This window comes from Bombyx mori, chromosome 3 (genome assembly GCF_030269925.1).
Source record: "Bombyx mori chromosome 3, ASM3026992v2".
Lineage (NCBI taxonomy): Eukaryota > Metazoa > Arthropoda > Insecta > Lepidoptera > Bombycidae > Bombyx > Bombyx mori.
The window spans coordinates 7,335,995-7,360,223 of record NC_085109.1 but is presented as its reverse complement, the minus strand read 5'-3'; the positions used below and the strand labels follow the sequence as shown (position 1 = coordinate 7,360,223).

Genomic DNA, 24,229 nt, shown 5'->3' with positions numbered 1-24,229 from the left:
GTCTTGAACATGTCGTAAGCAACATTCAAGCCTACCTTACGTTGTATGATGGGTTAGCCACAAACTCAAACATCACTTTTGTGATGACCTTGTAGATAGCATAAAAACGCTTTCCTAATTTCAACTAAAAGTATAAAGGAAGTCATGACTTGAGCCCTTTTGAGACTTATTTATCAATGCAGTGCTTACAAAACTGGACATAATAGTACAGTACAGTTAAAGACAATGTTGGGTCGCAGAAAAAAATTGAATTTAGTTATCAAATGAACGGGTGATATTGATAGAAGGATGTCCCCGGTAACTGTACTCGTCGAAATCGGCAAAGAGCTCGACGTGAAAACTAACCGAAACATCAGCTCGCTAAATTTCTTGCCGGATCTTCTCAGCGGGTAGCGATTCCGATATGGTAGTAGACGCATTCACGAAGCAGCTACCCTTGAGCTGTTAGGCCTCCTTCGGAAGCGCACGGCCCGTTGTTAGCAAATCCCATACCTCCTGACTGAGCCCGTGCTCGCCCGTGTCCTGACGAAACTACACAAGCCTCCGAGTTACCAGTTATTATAGTGGTATTCCACCATCCAAAAAAAAGAAGGATGAATGGAGTCATAGATTAAACTTTTTTGAGCCAAGGGCTCCGCTTTCTTTATGCCACTGATGATACTATGTTGAATATTCAAAGTTAAATATATTGAAAAATTTATACTTAAAAAAGTGTTTCGAATATTGATTGATATTTAAAAAACATCACAATAGCATCGTGAATTTCCGCCCCCCTACCGACACCGGCCACATACGCCCTTGAAGTTGAACACCCGTGGAGTGCGTCCTGATCATTCACTAGGTGGGCACTAGCGCCCACACCCTTTCAAAGTGGAGACCGAAGCCGGTTGGCATGGTTCCGGGGCGTGATACACCGTATATGCGATTCCTCTATGCCCCGGATCAGCCCTCGGCATTCCGAACGGCAGCAGTCGCCATGGTGGTCGCCCGAAATTCCGAGACTGCGTGCGGTCTCCATGCACTATACACCGCCGTCGTTGCCGCGTGTGGCGCGACGACCCCGTTGCATTCGCGGAGGAGGAGACCCGGCTGCACGGTAAATATCACAATGCGAAGGACGCCCGGCTGACCATCAGGCGCACCAAAGAGCAGAACATGGAGACACTCTTGGAGGCGCTCGAAGCGAATCCGTGGAGGAGCCCGTACAAACTTGTGCGCAGCAAGCTGCGCCCGTAAGCCCCTATGACTGACCGTCTTCAGCCTTAGCAGCTGCGGAATATTGTTTCGGCGTTGTTCCCGTAGACGCGGGAGGGTTTTGTCCCCCCGCTATGGTTGAGCCGTCGGACGCCACCGACGGCGAAGCCCCTGCTAAGGTGCCCCGTATTACCGGGCCAGAGCTCCTTGTCAGGATGACTACAAAGGATACGCCCCCGGTCCCGACTGAGTCCACCGCCGTGTACTGGCATTGACCCTCGGTGCCTTGGAGGACCGGCTCCTGGAGCTATATAATGGCTGCAGCGAGTCGGGATGGCTTTCGTCGCTTTGGCGAATGGGCAGTCTTGTGGTGTTGAGGAAGGAGGGGCGGTGGATACAGCCACCAGGTATCCTCCTATCCTACTGCTGGACGAGGCGGGTAAATTGCTGGAACGTATCCTAGCTGCCCGCATCGCTCAGCGCTTGGTCGGGTTGGACCTTTTTTTTTATAGGGGTCATAGGGCGAGGGGAGCACTGGAGAAGCATAGAGTGCCCCTGTCCCTGCGCCGACTGGTTGGCTTGTACTTGGAGATCAGGTCGGTCGAATGTGCCGGGTACGGTTTCACTTCACCGGTTTTCGTTCGTGCGTAGTGTTCCACAGGGGTCGCATCTCAGCCCCCTCTTGTGGAATATCGGGTACAACTGAATGCTGAGGGGCGGCCTCCTCCCGGGCCTTCGCTTTATTTGTTACGCGGACGACATGTTGGTCGGGACGCGGGGGATGATTTTAAAGACTGTCTGTCTCCCCACAGCGGATGTGGCCCTTGTCTTTTTTTTATTACTTTGATGTGTGGACGAGCTCACAGCCCACCTGGTGTTAAGTGATTACTGGAGCCCATAGACATCTACAACGTAAATGCGCCACACACCTTGAGATATAAGTTCTAAGGTTTCAGTATATAAGTAGTTATATTATCGTCAGGAGGGTAAAGAGGCTGGGCCTCGACGTGGCGGTCAGTAAATACAAAGCCCTGTGGTTTCACGGGCCGCGGAGAACACCACCTGTCAACAACCACATCGTGGTTAGAGGCGTCCAGATTGGGATCGGGGTGCAGTTGAGGTGCTTCATCTTCGTATTGGATAGCCGGTGGGCTTTTTCGCTTTATGGCTCGGTTTCTGCGTCGGCCGTAGCGCATCGTTACTATCAGGGTCATCCGTGGATATCGCACCGTTTCTTTCGAGATGGCTTTTGTGTTGGCGGAGACGCCACCACGGGAGCTGGAGGCGGAGTCGCTCGTTGCCGATTATCGGTGGCGCATCGGTGCTTTCGGCGTGGCGCGTCTCCTTAAAAGTGAGCTGCGACCGCGGAAGGCCCATTCTCGGTGGTCCGTGCTCGAGTCGTGGTCGAGGTGGTCGGCCACCCCCACGTAGGGTCTGTGGACCGTCGAGGCGGCTTACCTGGTCTTTGATGACTGGGTGAATCGTGGCGGAGGACGCCTCGCCTTTCGTGCGGTGCTGATCACGAATGCTTCGGAAAGTACCTGTATCAGATAGGAACTGAGCCGACAACAAGGTGCCGTCACTGTGGACACGACCTGGACACGGCGGAGCATACTCTTGCTGTCTGGTCCGCCTGGGAGGCGCAGCGGCGTCGCGTCGCAGCTTGCAAAGATAGGACCGGACTTGTCGCTGCCTGGCGTCGTGGCGTCGCAGCTTGGCGGTAACGAGTCCAGGAAGGCTTGACTTCTGCGAGTGCACCATCTCGCAGGTGAGGCAAATCTCTCCTCAAAAGCTTCCTCCTATGCAGAAATCCGCCGCCGCCGAGCAGGGGGTCGGGACCGAGGTCTCATTCGTCACCGGGCCCCCTAAGAGCTTCGGGGTTTACTCGCTTTGTGCGGGGAGAGGCTTAGGCTTGGGTGGCATGCTCGCCCGTAATAGGAAGCCTGGTAATGGTAGGCCGCGTTCCCCCGACAGCTCTATGAGAAGATGCAGCGCGGCGCCATCAATGCGGGCTCCTAGCCCGTCGACCAAGGGAACCGGTGGTCGTGTCGCCGGCGGCCGCCGGTCCGATGTCTGGGGGACGGCGTAATGGATGTAATATGCTCTGTGTCGGCGCTGTCCCGCCATCCCAATGGCTTAAAACAATCGATTGGCCATGAGAGATGATTGGAATTCAGTTAGATTTGGACTATCTGCAAGTACAAAAAAATAAAACACCGTTTGAGAATCCTTCGAACTTCACAACAAGCAAGTCGAAACCTTGTCAAAGAATCACGCAAATGAGTGTTTTTTTTTAGGTTTAGTATTTACCATTAAAAAACAATACCTCGTTTACGCCAATTTTCATTGAGTGTTTCCATCAGTTCTTTAATGTATGTAAAAAAACTCAAAAACACGCTTATGCTTTTTACCTGCTTACAGTTGTTCCTTTGACTTCGTGAAATCATTTATTCAGGAAATAAACCATTAACCGTCGTCACAGCAGTCACAGAAAATCACATCAGTTCAATGTCATGGTTCAGCACATTGTCCTCGATTACGCACACGAGTTTGCTTTTGTGATATTAGTAACTACAAGTCAAGTACAAACACAAGGCCGTGCATTCGGCGGTCAATCTATATATTAAAACGTGAACTTTATACCCTTTTTACGAAAATTGCACAGACGGAGAAATATGAAATTTCCCACACTTATAGAGAATATAGAGGAGTGCAGAATGTTTTTTTTTTTAAATTATGCATAACAAAATACATTAAATCAATAAAATAAAATAATTACACACACTACCTTGTATTTACCTTTATAAACTCTTTGTTTATTGTCAAACTTTTGTTATTGTTTAAAGTCTGTGGTCAAATTGAGAATAGATTATATTATGTAATGTCTACTATATATACATACATAGCATATAGTCTTTATCTACTTTAAAGACAACCAATATTGGCGAAATCTGTGATTATAGACAGGGACGTCTTAAATTAGGCTGGGGCCCTTGGGCACACAAGAATTTGAGGCCCTTTTGGAAAGTAAAAAAATATTTTTTTACTGAGTATGACATTTATTATAGGTAATCAAATACAGTATGATATAAGAATGCTGCTGGTTTTTTGGCTACGATTTCGATAACGGAAACCGTTATCGTGATCGCTAGATGGTGTACTTAGTAAATAAGGTACCTAGGATGCGTTCGGAAATATTATTAATAGTACAGTAGGAATATGCGCAGTCATCGATTTAATGGCGTAGTATATTTCTTGAAAATACCTTCTGATAAGATTACTGATTTGTGAAAAAAGTGTAATGTGCCCGACAAAAATGTTTTGGGAATAAATGTGTGAGAGAAATTGACGGTCCTTCGGGGCCCCCTAAGAATGGGGGCCCTGGGCACAGGCCCCATGTGCCCTTATGGTAAAGACGGTATTGATTATAGAAGTATAATAGTCTTTGACAATAGAACCATAATAATAATGTGCAAACTTATAATTTCAATTAATTATAATCGAATTTCAACTACTAGGGGACCACTAGTTTATCTTTATCTTGATAAAGTAAATATTCATAAAGTTGAAAACGTGTTGATGATTCATATGTCTTAAAATGACTTTTGTGTGGAGACTAATTTTGCTTTCTTAATTTAAAAGTCCGTTGCGCCATGTGGGGTTGCACGAAGTTATTGATTAAGTGAAATAAAAAAAATAGTTAGAATAATGACTGAAACTCCGGCGAAATAGATAAGCTTTATAATTACAGAGTATTACAGAGTATACTATATGTATAATAGTTATTGTCAACCTTCGGGTCCAAAATGACAATTGCCAATAGTATGGCATACCATAAATAAAATTTGTATTGATCAACAAACAAACCGATTTTTACTAGATAAAATATCTAAACTACAGCGATTAACTGTAGCTAGTTTTCATATTTTAGTGTTTGAGCCAACCATTTTAGTTTTCAGCATAATATTATTTAATTATAAATAACACTCAAACGAAGGCATGCCATGCCAATTTTCGCGCGTAATCCAATATGACATGGTGTGGATCGTTTCCTAAAAGTAATACATTTATCTTGAATTTTTATGTTTGCTATCGTCTTAAAAAATAAATCAAATCTCTTTTTTAAAAGTAATGTTTGTGAATTCAAGTTAAAAAGTACAATGGACTAATCATATTACACAATGTACACTGGTTTAATCAATTCAATTCTCGGCGCAATAAAAAATCCTATAAAATACGCTTTCAAAACGAACGAAATAAAAAAAAAATATCGCCACGCCTCTCTACGTCAATAATATAGACACTTTAAACCAGCAAAGCTTGTTGCCTACGAGCAAATTTTAATAGGGTTTTATCAGAAAAATCGTTGGTAATAATTTTGTTAATTCATAAGTATTATCATTTAAATAATATTTAATTATTTAATTTGATATTTGCAAATTTTGTTAACCTTCTTAAAATTTCAATGTAACTGAAAATAAGTAGGTACATACATAATATATATCTTTGTGACTGAAGATAGAGTTTGCTATCGCAATATTATTACTTTTTCATTTATAATTTCAACTTTGAAATTCATTTTAAATAAAAAATAGTTGTGTCAACACCAGTTTCGTTTTCTAACTTTATCAAAACTTTACTGTAAATCACCGTGAAGTTATAAGTAATATTTGCGTAAAGGCATTGCCAAACTTGAACTTGGTTCTGGAAAATTCTGCAGACCTGTATCCGTTAAAGTGAAAGTTAAACGGAATTTTACCAACGTATTCGTATAGCTCTAGAATAAATCACGTAATTAAATTAATATATTGATCATAGGTCTCTGAACTATAATCTTATATATGGTCGAAAACTATTAATACATTCGAAAGTTGAATTATATAACGGAAAAAAAACCCTTAATATTCATAACAACTAATGTTTTTGCTACCATAAAAGTAGATACTTCTAACTGAACAGGATACTCAGAAAATAAATACGCAACTTGGTCAAGAATTAACTCAGCTCATTAATTACGCAATTTTAAGAATATATTATTATTCGGAGAATCATTTCGCAGAATGTTCCAGTTTTGAAGGGTTGGCTAGCCGGTTATTGTTACTGTAAACTTTGACATTTCAAAAATTAATGCTGATATAGGTAATTAAAAAACAGCTAATTTGTACATTTTTGATAAAATTTTATTGCGGTTTTTATTACACGTACACGTGGAATAGTCCGCATGACCCAGAGGAACAAAATTTGCGCTGCCAACGTGCCGGCGTCCTGTTCCTCTGTGGTGTATATTTGCGCGAATCAACACTAAATAACGCAATATTTTGGGGTTCTGATTCAACGAGCATCGGATGGGTCGGATGGGTTTAGCCTGCATACGCCCAATGAGTATTGTAGTCGGTCACGCAACCTATAGTGTGTTTTAAATAAGAATGTACACGTCAATGACCTTGATCTGTCAAAGTTCGATAAAAAAGTATGGACAGCAACAAAACAATGTTATCTTTTTTTTATTGAATTTTTTGCCTAATTATGAAGACTATTAATATGTTTGTTTTAATGAATCATGCACGCCTATATAATTTTCTTGAAATGTTGAGTACTGGTCGAGGTAAATTAAACATGAATTTAGATTATATAAAAAAAAATCCCACCTATTTAAAAATAAAGGCTGCAACACTGTCGGGCCCTATAATAATCTATGGATGGGCGACGATAATGATGATTACTCAAGCAGTGGGATGAGTGGAATCGGCAAACTCGAAGATTTGGATTATACTTAAATAAATATTTAAAATTATTATTTTTTTACTACCTATTTTTTCGATTTGACAGTTATGACGTCACAATATGGCGCAGGTCCATGCACATTCTTAATTGAAACGCATTAAACAGACAAATAGACTACCATAAATAAATACAATCCGACAATTTGACTCTTGTAGGATAGCCGTCAGCGCACTGGTGTACGTGGGAAATGTGAATCGGCTTGGCTCACCCGACCTATCACGGTTGATGGATTGGACACATTCCCGCGAATTCTCCTGATCCAGTTTCAGCTCCACTATACTACCAGTACTAAAAGTACCCAGCAGCAGTCAGTAGGATTTACCACCAGTTAATACGCTTTAAAATTGATGCGGTTTATTACATGATTTAATCTGGTTTTCTGAATTTAAATAACATAGGCATCTTTTAGGCCACGGGAAGTTCTAAAGTTTTATAGTATTTGTAAATATCATTTTTCGTATTTTTAAAGTGAATAATATTTTCTCAAAGTGAATAATGATTCCAATTTGACTAAAGTACCTACAAAATGAATTTGTTAACTGCCTAAAATATTTTCTAATAAGACGTCGCCTTGACGCCATCGGTATCCATATCATATACCCAATGTTTGTCAATTAGAAGTAGTTGTGTCAGGTAAACATGAGATTCCGAAGCACATTAATTTGCGTAGGCGTCTTCGGTTTGAAGTGACCAAACGACAAAGTGGATTTGCAAAAACATCAACGGCTTTGATCAAATATGTATCTAACTGAACAATAAAATGCTATCTTGAAATAGTGTAATGACAATGTTTATGTAAATTTATACAGATTCGTTTTTTGGCCACGGACTGTGTAAGTTATTTATCATTATTTATTAGTTATATTAATACACGTCAATAATGTCATCTTTAGTATTTTTTTAATGAATACACGCTCAAGTTCCACCTCCTAATAAGCATCACATCGCAAGTACACATCACAATGTGAATGCTGCCACCTACTTTGAGACATGAGGCCGAAGTCTCAATTGCAGTTTACTATGGCTTTCTTGGGTTCCAATCACAACTGATTTTCGAGAGAAAGAGGCAGGATGCCTACCCTTACGAACTTACTATACCCTACCCCCTTACCTGCCATTACCACATACCTACCTTTTTTTCCGATCGGGGGCCGAACCGCCTACGAGGTCCCCGCGCCTAGGGGGCGCGCGGGGTATGTGGGAATTGACGATCTGCAAGGTGTTGGGAGCAGACCGCGGGCCCAAGGAATTTTAGAGCTCTACCACACTAAACGACTCCCCTGCACTCTTACACCCGACGTCCGATCTCCGTCCGGGGTCAGAACCCGACCCCTTACCTAACATTACCACCTACCTAACAGAACATGACCGTTGGTAATTATTGTACGTTGGTATGGTACTCGGAAACATTGCTAACGTTGCTTAAAATACAGGTCAAAATTGGATGAGAAGACGGCTGTCATCAATTAATCAGACAAAAGACCGAAAACCGAAATGACAAATCCAGTTTACGTAATTCGCCCAGGAAGGCAGTCGAACCAATCTTATAGCCCAAGAGCCCGTGGGCTCTACCTGTATGTATTTGACCAGACCTGAATTTTCGTACATTGAGACCCCTATACCTACCATGCATGAGGTGGGGACTCACTAATCTCAAAGTGGTCGACGCGCCGAGCGCTCAGGTAGGACAGGTACCGATTTTGACGGATTTTAAATCCATTTGACCACGTCTGCCGTTTTGAAATTTTGAAAATATATGATTATTATTATCGGAAAATAAGAATGGCAGACCATTATCGCGCATTTTACTTTGTGGCAGACCACTTTGAAAATGCTAAAAAAATATTTTTTTTAAAGTAATTGACCAGATCTGCTATTGATATAATCATATGTTGTTTATTATAGTCTTAAAAACTTATATTGATCACGGCAGACCTCTACATTGCGTACACACATCAACATATAATAAAATCTTAGCTACTACCCGGCCAGATGTATATTATGTTTTCCGTTCACTGTTTTAGAGGAATATAATATACTTGCGATTTACTTATCTTACGCAAGAAATCTAAAATACTTATCTAGATTAAGTTTACATTTTACCGTTCAAACCGGAGTAAAATAATTGCTTAAGAATCGTAAAATATTAATAATAATATGTAAAGACACAAGGCAATGTCAAATTAGGGGTCACTAATCAGCTGAACAAGCGTTCTTAAAAGAACATCAAACATTTAAGGCAAATCGCAATCATATTTTATTTAGCTACTGTAGGTACATACGTGTAGCTACTATCACACGTAAAATATTCAGGGTTCCGTAACCAAATAGTTTTTCGGAACCTTACATCAACTTTGTCGGAATATCATTTGACAGGCAAGTATTCTTTTAAGAATTTCTATATTGTCCCAACAAACATTTACCATTGCAATTATTGCGAAAAACAAGTTGTTCTTATAAATCATTAATTAATTTATATATTTTTTTAAGATAACTGTTTCATCCTGAAATTAAATGAATAAAAATGTAATCAGTCTTGTGAAGACATTTTGAGTAGTTTTGAGATATTTTATAAATATTGTTAAATTAATTTATTACTTTAATGTTAAAAATGAGTGCTCGCACTTGCTCGAGCTTTTATTTTTATTTTATTTGAACAACATTCAGTTTATAACAAGAATACACAACTGTTGCAAATATAATTTATAGATAAGAATTAGACGACAATATATATATCATTATTGTTTTCTACGTAACTAAATTTTTATGCAGTGTGAATACGAATAAACTGCTTTCCCGTTTTATTGGGTTATAGTATAGTACATAAAATAAAAACTCTCAAGGATAATAATTACAAAAGCAAATGTAATTATTCACTGAGTAGATTTTTAAAGGAAAGAAATTTTTGCCGTCGATGCATGCACTGACTACATTTTTATGGCAACTACGCAACCACAGATACTGCAGTTCAATAGTAAAGATGTCTCCAAAGATGCTTCCTTATGATATTTATGATTACAAAGTTTTTTTCTCATCTTAAGCAACTGTTAGGAAGCTCGGCTATAGATCCCCAATGTGAAAAACAAAAGAGGTACAGTTTTAAATCTCAGCCAGTCGTACCTATATATATTTACATATATAGATGATAGCAAATATTGCAGTGTTTACCAAAGTTTACAGTTACCTATTACTATCGGCCGTTACCACCGCGGTTTACCTGTGGCTCGTTAAAAAATAAATTACTTCCAAGCAGGATTTTTATGGCGAATCTCATTAAAGACTTATTCGTATTACAATCTGAAAATAGAATCGATGTGTATACAGTGTCTAAAAGACACATACATTTTTTTGATATATGAATATGTACTTGTTTGTAAACCATCTGTGCCGGAGATTATTTAAAAAAAAAACAGATTAAAATAAAATACAAATAGAACGAAAATTCAAAACACGGAAAACAATATAAATACATAGATTATATACTTATATAACTTATGTTGTTTTAAGACTATATTATTGTTTGAATCTGTGATTATTTAATTACCTATCGATCGGATTTACCATGGTTTCCTTACTTTAAAGTAGCCAAGACCGAACCGATGATTCTATTAGGACCAGCAACTCTGAGCTTTATATTTTAAACTATAATAGTAGCCCGGCCCCGGTTTCGGATGGTTGAATCAGAATATTGTACTTAAAGTACATTACTGTTACATACTAGGTACATACATGCTGTCTCATTTATATATTTTTCAAAACTTTGTACAACGTACAGTTCCAATAAACTATTTTTTTAAACTATTTTTTTGTTGCGTAGATGGGTGGACGAGCTCTCAGTCCACCTGGTGTTAAGTGGTTACCGGAGCCCATAGACATCTACAACGTAAATGCCGCCACCCACCTTGAGATTGAGTCCTAAGGTCTTAGTATAATTTCAACGGCTGCCCCACCCTTCAAACCGAAACGCATTACTGCTTCACGGCAGAAATAGGTGGGGTGGTGGTACCTACCCGTGCAGACCCACAAGAGGTCTTACCACCAGTAATTACGCAAATTATAATTTTGCAGGTTTTGATTCTTATTACACGTACGTAGAAAGCATTTTGTGTATTTTCTCTATTAGTCTGTGATTTAAAGAAAGTAACAAATAATGGACATATTTTAATATAAACTCAAATTAATATGTACTTATATTTATTATTTCTGTGTTAATAGGAAGTTCTTCGGTACTAGTAACTGTATGTGTATACGAACTCCTATTCATTCGATTAACTGACATGTCAGTCATTCTGTTTGGTATAATTCAGTCCTCTGATTGGATTTATGGAACATTGAATCGTTTGCGATTTCCAGACATATAAAGCCAGGAGAGTAGGTAAATTGTATAGATCAAAAGGCAAATTATCATTATATACGAGTTAATGGAACGTTAAATATACTGGGCGTATAATAAATTTGTGTGTTAACATCTGAAGTTAAGACTACATTACCAATAACCATATATTTTCGGATAACTATGTTCGTTTATGTATTATAGTTTTAGAACAATTTAAACTAAATATTTACTCATCTAAAACCCAATAGTACGATTTTTTTGGAAGTACTTAATTTCTGTTACATATTAGTCGCGAAAAAATAATACTACACTGGGTTAAGTTAGTCACGTAGTTTGTAAGGAATCTGTCTCCTCCCGATGATGATCACAGGGCTACCTGAGGAGGTCGATGACCTGTCAAGACCCACATACCCCGCGCGCCATCTAGGCACGGCAATCATGTATGAGATTCGGCCCTCTGTGTGCTTAGTGCGAGTTTTTTAACGTTCTCGATAGCGTAAAAGTTACCTCATATTTAAGTATGGAATGGGATCGTTTGCCTATGTTTGCCGCTAGGGGCGCTGTTCCAACTGCATAAAAAATTGGGCTAGCTTTTACGCTATCGAGATCTTTAAAAAACTCGCACTAAGCACTCTGCCCGAAAAAAAAAGCAACGTAGTTCCCACCGTGGTTTAGGGAGTGTAGACATCCGTCGACCTGTTGCCGTTTCGCAAAACGCGTGTAAAACAGTTGCAGGTTGTCTTCTTAGATCTCGGCCAGACCTCGAGCATTTTTTCCGGCGTAAGAAAGTACCATCTGTGACGTTCTAACGTCAGCTCAACTCCAATCTAATAAATACTACGGGCACTGGGATACTGATCCGATCATCTCTAATTCCCTTAGATAAGAACACCTTATCATTACCAGCATCCCCATTCATCGTTGATGCTGTTGTCAATTCAAGACAACAGTCGCATCCTAAGGGCCAGTATCGACTAAGGCAATAGAGTGACGGAAGAAATGAACATATAATGTGGAATAAACATATAAAGTAGAAATTTAGAAACATAGTCTTCTACGTCTTATACTTATAATCCACACCATCAATAGCCCTTACCAAATCACGTGAATGTAACACGTGGAATGCACCTTCTCGCACAACGTAATAAAGAATTTTATTATGATTGTTTCAAAGCTGAAAGCATAGTCTTAGTTCCCACTAGAGAGCCAAACGCTTCTCGTGAGAAATCGATACAAAATCGATTACAGGCAGCTCCGACAATGTAGTATTGGAGTATATGTAGTATAGGTTTAATAGATTTATATGTATCGCTAAGGGAAAATTTTATATTGGTATGCGCTGCTTCACACTCCAATAATAGATTTGACAAATAATCGTCAGACTACAAGTCTTGTCTTTATTTATCTCGTAAACGCTTACCTGTCACTTCAGCGGAGACAAAGTGACGTTTACGCCGTCATGTGTAAATAGGATGTTTTCATACAATTTTAATAAGATTTGTCTAAAAAGTTAAATGCCTAGTTTTCTGCATACGGAGTTCGGAAAACTAACCCATAAATTTTATAGCAGGCGCACGACATTTTACAATCAGATAGGTATATTTTGATCTTCTTTTAATCTTTCAGCATCTAACGATAACGCTGCTTTTTTAATGCTTTTTAAACCATATTGATGATTGATCTTAGTTCAATTCCCTGTTCGATGAACTACCTCAAATACAAGTTTTTATCCCCTCTTCTACATCACGCTCCGCAAAAAAATCTGACGGCTGGTATTTCACGTTTCGCCTGTATTAATAGGTATTGGCTCTATTTCGTACGACAGTCTTGAACCACCCCACTTTAATAACGAAGTTTGTGAGCTTTCTTTATCGTCCTCTGAAAATTAGATACCTATCGATGTTGCACTAATCTTTGAAAATTGCAAGATGCTATAATACATTATACAATAGTGAAATTTCCTGTTATTTAAATACTGTGTAATAATTCACATACTGTTCACAATTAGTGTTATTAACATTTTCACATTGTAGAATGATAATATTTTCTTGTCCGATACAATTATACGTGCGCTTAGCAGAAACAGATTGCATTACGTGTCATAGTCATAGATGCATTTAAGTGTTAAATATAATATGACATGATCATAACGTTGTAATAAAATAAACATCGTTTTACTAAAGAGTAGGTAATACATAAAAGATATTATTTATTTGAGAGACCATATTCACAGTGAATAATTAAGCTGTTTCTACACTGAAAGGTTCAGAAGTTTAAGAAGTGAATTTAACCTTTGGGATATCAAGGCTTAAAGTGAAAACCTTGATCTTCTTTACTGGTAGTAGGACCTCTTGAGTCCGCACGGGTAGATACCACTGCCCTGCCTATTTTTGCAGTGAAGCAGTAATGCGTTTCGATTTGAAGGGTGGGGCAGCCGTTGTAACTATACTGAGACCTTAGAACTTATATCTCAAGGTGGGTGGCGGTATTTACGTTATAGATGTCTATGGGCTCTAGTAACCACTTAACACCAGGTGGGCTGTGAGCTCGTCCACCCATCTGAGCAATAAATAAAAAATTAAAATTAAAACTGACACTCCAAGGCCCACAGGGTATTGAGATGCATATAAAATTTATCAAATGAACGCATATGATGGAAACCTTACTGATGATTGTCGTAATCGTTCATATTGAAAAATAATAAAATTATGAAGATTACATTGCAACCCAAGAGGTCCAACCAATCGCGCTTTCGAGGAATAGAATGCACATCATTGATTTTTTCACGAAGAATGTACCAATTAGTGCTGTATAAAAAGTGATATCTAGATTACTTGAGTAATGGAGCATCTCTAACCCGATTAGAATGGGCACTTCAGAAAAAGTAATAAAAAATTCCATCTTTGAAGTCATATGACTGTCCCATTTGACTATTTTATAATTTACATTAGTACTTATTTACAAGACAAACATTCCCGTAAAAAATACGTCAACCTATATCAATAATTACACAATCATTATATTAACTAGGCGCGTACAATTGGCGACGTATTAACGATGTTTTTTGTCTATGAACTGCTTTTACTCCTTAAGCTACTTGCTTAATGAAATAACAAAAAAAATCCTAAGCTATTTATTGCAAATTTTCAGTTAATAACAAAAATATACCACCATCAAAAGGATATAAACTGGAATTCAATAATTAATCGAGTGTGATTAATAACGATTAAAACTTGAAAATCTGTTTGAAAAACTTAGTTTTTCTGGGCGGTAGTCACTAGAAATATGAGAAGTATCAGAAAATGTAACTTTAAAGTAATATACATGAGAATAAACAAGAAAGCTATCATAAATAGCTAACGAAAATCTTAAAAAATATAATACTGTGATGAAAAATTATTATTATACACATTTAATTATTATTATACGCAATTCGCCTAAAAAATATCAACGTAGTTGATGACGTTCATTTTTGCAAGAATATTCGTTCGTGATTTGTCTTTCTTTTAAAACTATGCTATAGCTATGGAAATTGGATAAATACTAGAAGCTACATTTTCAATTTTAGAAATGACACGAATCTCAATAATCACATTAGGTGTAGGTTAGATTAGGTTAATTCATACAGTTAGGTATTTAATCACAAATCATGCGAAATCAATGATTGCATACCATCGAATCGTCACAAATAAATAAAAAATGTTTTAATAACAAGCAGTGTAATTGTTTTTAAAATATCGTGTTTATGTAGAAACGATGTAAATAATAAAAACTAACGAATATCAATGTTGTTGTTTATTACATTTAGTTTTTATAAAATGTGTATCTTAAGTAATATCCCTACTAAAGTTTTCTATAAGTAATGAAGTCGATTCAAAAATGTAAACATTTCAGGGAAATTTTAAGGATTACCTAAATTAATGATATTTAGTACCCGTTGGTTAATTATACTAACATTTCTATCCCGTAGAAAGAAGTTTAAATTTAATATCTAACAATTATATTATGTATCATTGGTATATTATATTACATATATTATATATCATTACAATCAAAATTATGTTCATCTGAAAAATATTTGTATTTATATTTGGTAGTTTCCAAAATGTTGAGTAGTACCTTTGTAATTTTTCATAAAAATAATATTTGCACTAAAAACAAAACCAGGTATAGGTACTTGAATAAAATAATATGGAACTCACCAAACTTTTTCAAAATAATTCTGGCCATCTTGATTATTGTTCTTTTTTAAATCACAATTTAAGATTAGAACGCGGTCATTTCGAAGGGAGCCAAATGAGCGGTAGCAGTACGCCAAACGTAATGAGCGACTGTGTGTAGCAACGTGCGAAATTAAATGTGCTTCTATGCCTTCTACACCCGCCTAACCGGTGCGGACGTTATATCGTCAACAAACGGTTTCCTATGGAAATGTTATACTTCTGATGTGACAAACAAAAAACCTGTATTGCGAATGTTTGTGCGATTTGTACACGATTTCAGGTAAATTACACATTCCACATTACGCTGAAAAAATCAATCAAGTTTCTGTGCAATTTTATAGCCTTTGCATTACGTTTAGTGCATTAGAGTACCATGCTATGTTAGAAAGGAATGCTCAATTCTATTTAAAATACCACAATATCGAATTTATCTTTAACACCGCTGTACAGCTCATGAGTTTTATCTAAATTCTGTAACTTTATGTATTGTGCGTTTGCAGATTTTTTTTTCTTACATACATTGAAATTCTAGAAGTAACGTTTATATACAATGTTTCCGTAACTCCAAGATGTGTCTTTTTCAAACAGAGCTTACGAAAAACATTTTGCGGTAGGAAATTGCGCGGCTGTGCTCCTCTTTCGATATCCGTGATCCGATGGCCCAGAAAAAAATATCACTAATGTGCCGATTTTAATTTTCAAATATCCAAATTAAATTCAGTTCTCGATGATCTAGAAATGGTTTGACAGATCAAACGTGAATTTCCTTATTTTATAAAATGAACAAATATCGGTGCCGTACGTTCTTTTAAAAAAGGCGTGCCTATAGGTCTATGAATTGAATGAAATGTGAATACTACTTGTTAAAACAAATCTAATGAACTCGAAACGAGATGAGTCTTACAAAGTTATTCTAAGAGTCCCGTTATATACCTCCTAAGTTCGCCAAGCCCATGCCATATCATACATAGTAAATACTATGTTAAATTATTATAATCAATAATCTATACTTCTATACTAATATTATAAAAAGGAAAGATTTGTTTGTTTGTACTGAATAGGCTCCGAAACTACTGAACCGATTTGAAAAATTCTTTCACTGTTTGGAAGCTACACTGTTCCCGGGTGACATAGGCTATAATCTTTTTTTGCAAAAAATTAGGTATCCTTACTAAAACTCCAAAAATGTAACCCAAGGTGTAAAAAAATTACCTAAAATATTCTTTACGCCGCGTGCCCTGCGAAAACTATTGATGATAGAAGAGAATAATGTACTACGCCTTTGTAGAACACATTATTATTTACAAAAAGTGTCGCGACCGCATATGTCTAACTATTACAGTTATGCCGCAATAAGTGTTCTTTTATTTTTAAAAATAAAACAACGTCGTTGAAATTATCGTTAAAGATCCAAGCGGAGCCGGAGCGGGCCGCTAGTATTTCATAATAGTACAAGCTATGATGATAATCAAATTGAAAGAGTCCATTGCATTCACACATATAAAAAAGAAATAAAAATAATATTGTAAATAGATATGTGGGTACACAAGTAAAAAGAACCGTCAAGCGCGTGTCGAACCACGAGCAATTAAGAATTTCGAAGTCAGTGTTAACACTAAAAATTAAAAGTAAATTAAAAACTCATTAATATCTTAGTTGCTTATCTCTAATTAGGTTGAAACCTTAAAAATGGTTTGTACGTTTTGTTACATAAATTTAAACAAATTGTGAAATGAAAATATTGCAAATCTCAAAAAGTACATAATAGAATAAAATATAATAGACCAGTGGCGTTTTTTTTTTTGGTCAGTAGGAACTCGCCGGACTTCCGCCCTCCACTGGGGATGGAGGGCGGAGCATGTCAGAGTCGAACTGACTAAAACCTCCTGTCGCTCAACAACCAACGTCCAAACCTCGCATGAGACAGAACTCATGAAGAGGCAAAGGGAGGAAAGTGAAGCGTTTAGTGCGCAGCACATCTCTCCCATCACCCTCCCCCTCGGGACGCCGGACCGGCGGTCGTCGGCGCCACGACCACCAGCCCTCTCGGTCGGCAAGACCAGTGGTGTAGCTTGGTAACCAAGGGCCCTGGGGCAAATTAAAAAATGGGGCCCCACTGCTATGTAAACTGATTAGGTTTTATCAAATAAAAATATGGAATATACAAATACTTTAAAAATGCTAAGCTACTTAAGCTCTTTTTTGTGCACTGCAGGGCAGGCAATCTTATACCTTTAAACGAGCAATTCTTGTATATATGTATATACAGTCAAAATCTGTTATAACGACATCGAAGGGACTGCTCATATTCAGTCGTAAAAACCGATAGTCGTAACAACCGGTAATGTTTTGTGTATCGTGCAAGTACAAACAAATCGATAGGGAATTATTGGATATTTCTGTGTCGTGGTACATCTGCCGACAAATTGTCTTCCTGGAAGTGCTTAATTGTTTTGTTTCTTTTTGTTAATTCCGTTTTGTTGTGTTTTTTCTTTGTCCTGTAGTAATCGTGCCGCATCGCCACCTGTGTTCAATAGAACCGCTCAGGTCCGAGAAGTTGGGGCCTCGCCGCAAGGCGAGTGTTTTCTAAGACCCAGGGTAGCCCCACCTGGGCACGTAGACATCATGGACGCTGTATTTGCGGAATTTCTCCGGCTTCGCTACCCAAAGCTCACTTCCGAGTTTCAGGCCTTCAAGGCCGATCACACAGCGAGCCCTCTCGTGGACTCCGCCGAGCTCGCTGCTCCTGCGTCGCCTGTACCTTCGTGCAAAGCTTCTGCATCGAGCACCGCAGCCTCCGTCGTGCCTGCCGTTCCCGCGTCGCCTATACTGGCGAGTAAAATTGCTGCGTCGTCCGCCGTGGTCACCGTTCCAGCAGCGCGATCATCCGCGGCCTCCGTAGCGCCCTCCAAAACACCTACTCGTAGGTCACCTGCGCCCGCCTCCTCGTCCTCCGACTCTGACTCGGAGATGGAGGTCGACCTCGCCCCCGCCTCATCGACGGATGGATTCACCCTGGTGCAAAAGGGTAAGAAGCGTGCCGCGGAGTCTCGAGCTCCCGCGGCCGCTAAAATTAGCAAAGCCGCGAACGCGTCGCGCCCCCGCCCTCAGACTCCCGTTGCGCCTTCAGCCCGTGCCATTCCGTCGCCGCGTCCGGTGGCACAAAATAAAACTCAGACCCCTCCCCCGGTAATCCTTCAAGAGAAGGCAGCTTGGGAACGAGTTTCCCTGGCCCTTAAGGCCAAAAATATCAATTTCACGAATGCCCGTAACCTCGCGAACGGCATTCAAATTAAGGTTCGAACACCCGACGACCATAGGGCCCTCTCTTCTTACCTCCGTAAGGAGCGTATAAGTTTCCACACATATACGCTCCAGGAGGAGCGCGAACTCCGTGCCGTTATACGTGGCATCCCTAAAGAGTTGGATGCCGAGCTCGTCAAGGCCGACCTTCTCGAACAAGGCCTACCGGTTAACTCCGTACACCGCATGCACACAGGCCGCGGAAGGGAGCCATATAATATGGTTCTCGTCGCCCTCCAGCCTACCCCCGAGGGTAAGCAAATATTCAACATCCGAACGGTCTGTAGCCTTTCCGGAATCGCAGTCGAAACCCCACACAAGAAAGGCACACCTAGCCAGTGCCATAACTGCCAATTATACGGGCATTCTTCCCGTAACTGTCACGCGCGCCCCCGATGCGTCAAGTGTTTAGGCGATCACGCCACGGCCCTATGCACTCGCGATCAAAAAACCGCGACGGAACCGCCTAGCTGCGTCCTGTGTCGAACACAGGGTCACCCCGCAAATTACCGCGGATGCCCCCGAGCCCCTAAAATAAATCGCCGCGTCGCCCGCCAAAACCGCCTCCGAGCTTCCGGCCCAGACATCAAAGCCTCGGCACCCTCTGTGTCGCAGGCTAAGCCAGCGTGCGTTCCGGCGCCGGTGCCCAGTGTCTCGGCCTGGGCGAAACCGCTGCCGTACACGAACACGGCTACAACTCCCTCCTCCGCGATTCGTCCCGCCCCCGCGACTCGTCCCTCTCCCGCGACTTGCCCTCCGACCGCGTCCGACAATCTCGCTTTAGCGATCGACTTCTTTCAGTCGATCAACTTTGAGCGCGTTAACGCTTTGGGCGACGCCATTCGCGCTGCCTCCACTGCACAACACTTTATCGCCGTTGTGCAAGAATACGCCGACGTATACGCGTCATTAAATACGTACGTCCTCCCCTCACTCCGCCGGTAATCAATGGCGTATATAAGTAGAATAAAGCCCCTATCCGTAACGATAGGATTTTTTAACGCTTACGGTCTCGCAAATCAACGTGATCAGGTTTCTGACTTTTTGCGTGACCACCAAATTGATATATTTTTAGTGCAGGAGACCCTACTTAAGCCCGCGCGCCGTGACCCTAAAATCGCGAACTATAACATGGTCAGGAACGACAGGCTCTCTGCTCGTGGTGGTGGTACCGTCATTTACTATAGAAGAGCCCTGCATTGCGTCCCGCTCGATCCTCCCGCGCTCGCTAATATCGAAGCATCAGTGTGCCGAATCTCACTGACGGGACACGCGCCGATCGTTATCGCGTCCGTTTATCTTCCACCGGATAAGATCGTTCTAAGCAGTGATATCGAGGCGCTGCTCGGCATGGGGAGCTCTGTCATTCTGGCGGGCGACCTAAATTGTAAACACATCAGGTGGAACTCACACACCACAACCCCGAATGGCAGGCGGCTTGACGCGTTAGTTGATGATCTCGCCTTCGATATCGTCGCTCCGCTAACCCCGACTCACTACCCGCTAAATATCGCGCATCGCCCGGATATACTCGACATAGCGTTATTAAAAAACGTAACTCTGCGCTTACACTCGATCGAAGTAGTTTCAGAGTTAGATTCAGACCACCGTCCCGTCGTTATGAAGCTCGGTCGCGCTCCCGATTCCGTTCCCGTCACGAGGACTGTGGTGGATTGGCACACGCTGGGCATCAGCCTGGCTGAATCTGATCCACCATCGCTCCCGTTTAGTCCGGACTCTACCCCGTCTCCTCAGGATACCGCTGAAGCCATAGACATCTTAACGTCACACATCACCTCGACATTAGATAGGTCATCGAAACAAGTTGTAGCGGAGGACTTCCTTCACCGCTTCAAATTGTCCGACGATATTAGGGAGCTCCTAAGAGCTAAGAACGCCTCAATACGCGCCTACGACAGGTATCCTACCGCGGAAAATCGTATTCGAATGCGTGCCCTACAACGCGACGTAAAGTCTCGCATCGCCGAAGTCCGAGATGCCAGATGGTCTGATTTCTTAGAAGGACTCGCGCCCTCCCAAAGGTCTTACTACCGCTTAGCTCGTGCTCTCAAATCGGATACGGTAGTAACTATGCCCCCCCTCGTAGGCCCCTCAGGCCGACTCGCGGCGTTCGATGATGACGAAAAAGCAGAGCTGCTGGCCGATACATTGCAAACCCAGTGCACGCCCAGCACTCAATCCGTGGACCCTGTTCATGTAGAATTAGTAGACAGTGAGGTAGAACGCAGAGTCTCCTTGCCACCCTCGGATGCGTTACCACCCGTCACCCCGATGGAAGTTAAAGACTTGATCAAAGACCTACGTCCTCGCAAGGCTCCCGGTTCCGACGGTATATCCAACCGCGTTATTAAACTTCTACCCGTCCAACTCATCGTGATGTTGGCATCTATTTTCAATGCCGCTATGGCGAACTGTATCTTTCCCGCGGTGTGGAAAGAAGCGGACGTTATCGGCATACATAAACCCGGTAAACCAAAAAATCATCCGACGAGCTACCGCCCGATTAGCCTCCTCATGTCTCTAGGCAAACTGTATGAGCGTCTGCTCTACAAACGCCTCAGAGACTTTGTCTCATCCAAGGGCATTCTCATCGATGAACAATTCGGATTCCGTACAAATCACTCATGCGTTCAACAGGTGCACCGCCTCACGGAGCACATTCTTGTGGGGCTTAATCGACCAAAACCGTTATACACGGGAGCTCTCTTCTTCGACGTCGCAAAAGCGTTCGACAAAGTCTGGCACAACGGTTTGATTTTCAAACTATTCAACATGGGTGTGCCGGATAGTCTCGTGCTCATCATACGGGACTTCTTGTCGAACCGCTCTTTTCGATATCGAGTCGAGGGAACCCGCTCCTCCCCACGACCTCTCACAGCTGGAGTCCCGCAAGGCTCTGTTCTCTCACCCCTCCTATTTAACTTATTCGTTAACGATATTCCCCGGTCGCCGCCGACCCATTTAGCTTTATTCGCCGACGACACGACTGTTTACTATTCCAGTAGAAACAAGTCCCTAATCGCGAAGAAGCTTCAGAGCGCAGCCCTAGCCCTAGGACAGTGGTTCCGAAAATGGCGCATAGACATCAACCCAGCGAAAAGTACTGCGGTGCTATTTCAGAGGGGAAACTCCACACGGATTTCCTCCCGTATTAGGAGGAGGAATCTCACACCCCCGATTACCCTCTTTAGTCAATCCATACCCTGGGCCAGGAAGGTCAAGTACCTGGGCGTTACCCTGGATGCATCGATGACATTCCGCCCGCATATAAAATCAGTCCGTGACCGTGCCGCGTTTATTCTCGGTAGACTCTACCCCATGATCTGTAAGCGGAGTAAAATGTCCCTTCGGAACAAGGTGACACTTTACAAAACTTGCATAAGGCCCGTCATGACTTACGCGAGTGTGGTGTTCGCTCACGCGGCCCGTACACACATAGACACCCTTCAATCTCTACAATCCCGCTTTTGCAGGTTAGCCGTCGGAGCTCCGTGGTTCGTGAGGAACGTTGACCTACACGACGACCTGGGCCTCGAATCTATACAGAAATACATGAAGTCAGCGTCGGAACGGTACTTCGATAAGGCTATGCGTCATGATAATCGCCTTATCGTAGCCGCCGCTGACTACTCCCCGAATCCTGATCATGCAGGAGCCAGTCACCGTCGACGCCCTAGACACGTCCTTACGGATCCATCAGATCCAATAACCTTTGCACTAGACGCCTTCAGCTCTAGGAGCAGGCTTAGGGACCTCGGTAACCGTACTCGTCGAACTCGACAAAGAGTTCGCCGTGCAACCTAACCCATGAATCAGCTCGCTGAGTTTCTCGCCGGATCTTCTCAGCGGGTCGCGATTCCGATCCGGTAGTAGATTCATTCGCGAAGCAGCTACTCTTGAGTTGTTAGGTCTCCTTCGGAGGCGCTCGGGTAGCTGTTAGCAAATCCCACCCCTCCTGGCTGAGCCTTTGCTCGCCCACCTGTCCTGGTGAAACTGGAAAGGCCTCCGGGCCACCAGTAATCCTTCTATCATAAAAAAAAAAAAAAAGAATTATTGGAAAAATATATTTACATAATACGCGATTTTTCTTCAATATTAATTAGTTTTCTTTTTCTTTGCGACATTTTGAAAGTTTCACGAATAACTCCACAAAGTTTTGGTGCGTTTTGTGTATAGATAAGTAATAAACTAACTGAAGAGATATGAAAAAGCGGTCTTTGACTCTACTGCATGCACGTTTTTGTTTCTAAGAATTAGAAAAGACCCTGCACTAAACTAAATCCTATTGTTTTCTTTCCTGATTTTAATAGCCATTGAAGACAAATGTGGATACCTATTCAAATTGTTTACAATACAGCTTAGCCGGTCGTTCTAACAGATCTAATTCTCCGAAATATTATTTAAATGTGGTCGTTTTATGAGGTATGTCGTTATAAGCAATGTCGTATAAAGCAATGTTTTTAATAAGGCGGTCATATAGCATTCAGCCGGGACCTTTGTTCTAGGTTGTTATAACCGGCATGTTGTTCTAAACGATGTCGCAGTAAACGGTTTTGACTGTATATATATAATCAGCATCTCGAAAACGGCTCCAACGATTTTCATAAAATTTTGTTTACAGGGGATTTCGGGGGCGATAAATCGATCTAGCTACGATTTATTTTCAGAAAATGTTGTTTTATTCGTGTTTTCAATAATCAACTGTTCCCGACATCTATTGGCAAATAATAATACTATTTTTCTTAATTGAGGGCAACTAACCGCTTTAAAGACACAACAAGATGGCGTTATCAAAAAAAGAACCGAGCAAAGCTCCGTCATCTTCTAGTAAAAATATTAAATCAGTAACAACATAATAGGTTGAAAAAAAGTTCGAAAAATTTGGGAAAAAGTATTTTCGCATTATAGTATGTATGAACTTGTAATGCAATCTCTTTGGCTATACTATTTGGCTGGTTTTGGTGTCATTAAAAGTTTAAATTTTAAAGAAGATAATTCCAAATTCAAATGTGTGATTTTTATTTATTTTTCGTACTGTCAAGATGAGTGAATCTAATTAAGAAATTCGATACATTTTAAAATTTTACTACAAAAAAGGTACAAATGCAGCGCAAGCCGCGAAATTTTTTTGCGATGTTTATGGACCTAGTGCAGTGTCTGTGAGAGTACCACAAATTTGGTTTAAGCGTTTTCAATCCGAAAATTTTGATATCAAATATGCACGTCGCTCTAGCGCCCTATTACGGATAAAATGGTTGCCATTTTTTAAAAAGTGGAGCAAGATCGACTTATCAGTAGTTACGACGTAGCTGAAGAACTGGGAATTGACCACAAAATAGTGTTGGAGCATTTGAAAAAAACTGGGTAC

The 24,229-nt window shown here is 40.9% G+C and overlaps 1 protein-coding gene across 1 annotated transcript in view; it reads right to left on the bottom strand.

The window, feature by feature from the left end:
• LOC101740251 (sialin) overlaps positions 1-15,726 on the bottom strand; it is a 38,591-nt gene extending 22,865 nt beyond the window's left edge. The window contains exon 1 of the mRNA XM_021351677.3: positions 15,517-15,726. Within this exon, the coding sequence (XP_021207352.2) occupies positions 15,517-15,544 (28 nt within the window). The 5' untranslated portion in view covers positions 15,545-15,726. The remainder of the gene's footprint in view (positions 1-15,516) is intronic.
• Positions 15,727-24,229: the final 8,503 nt, after the last annotated feature.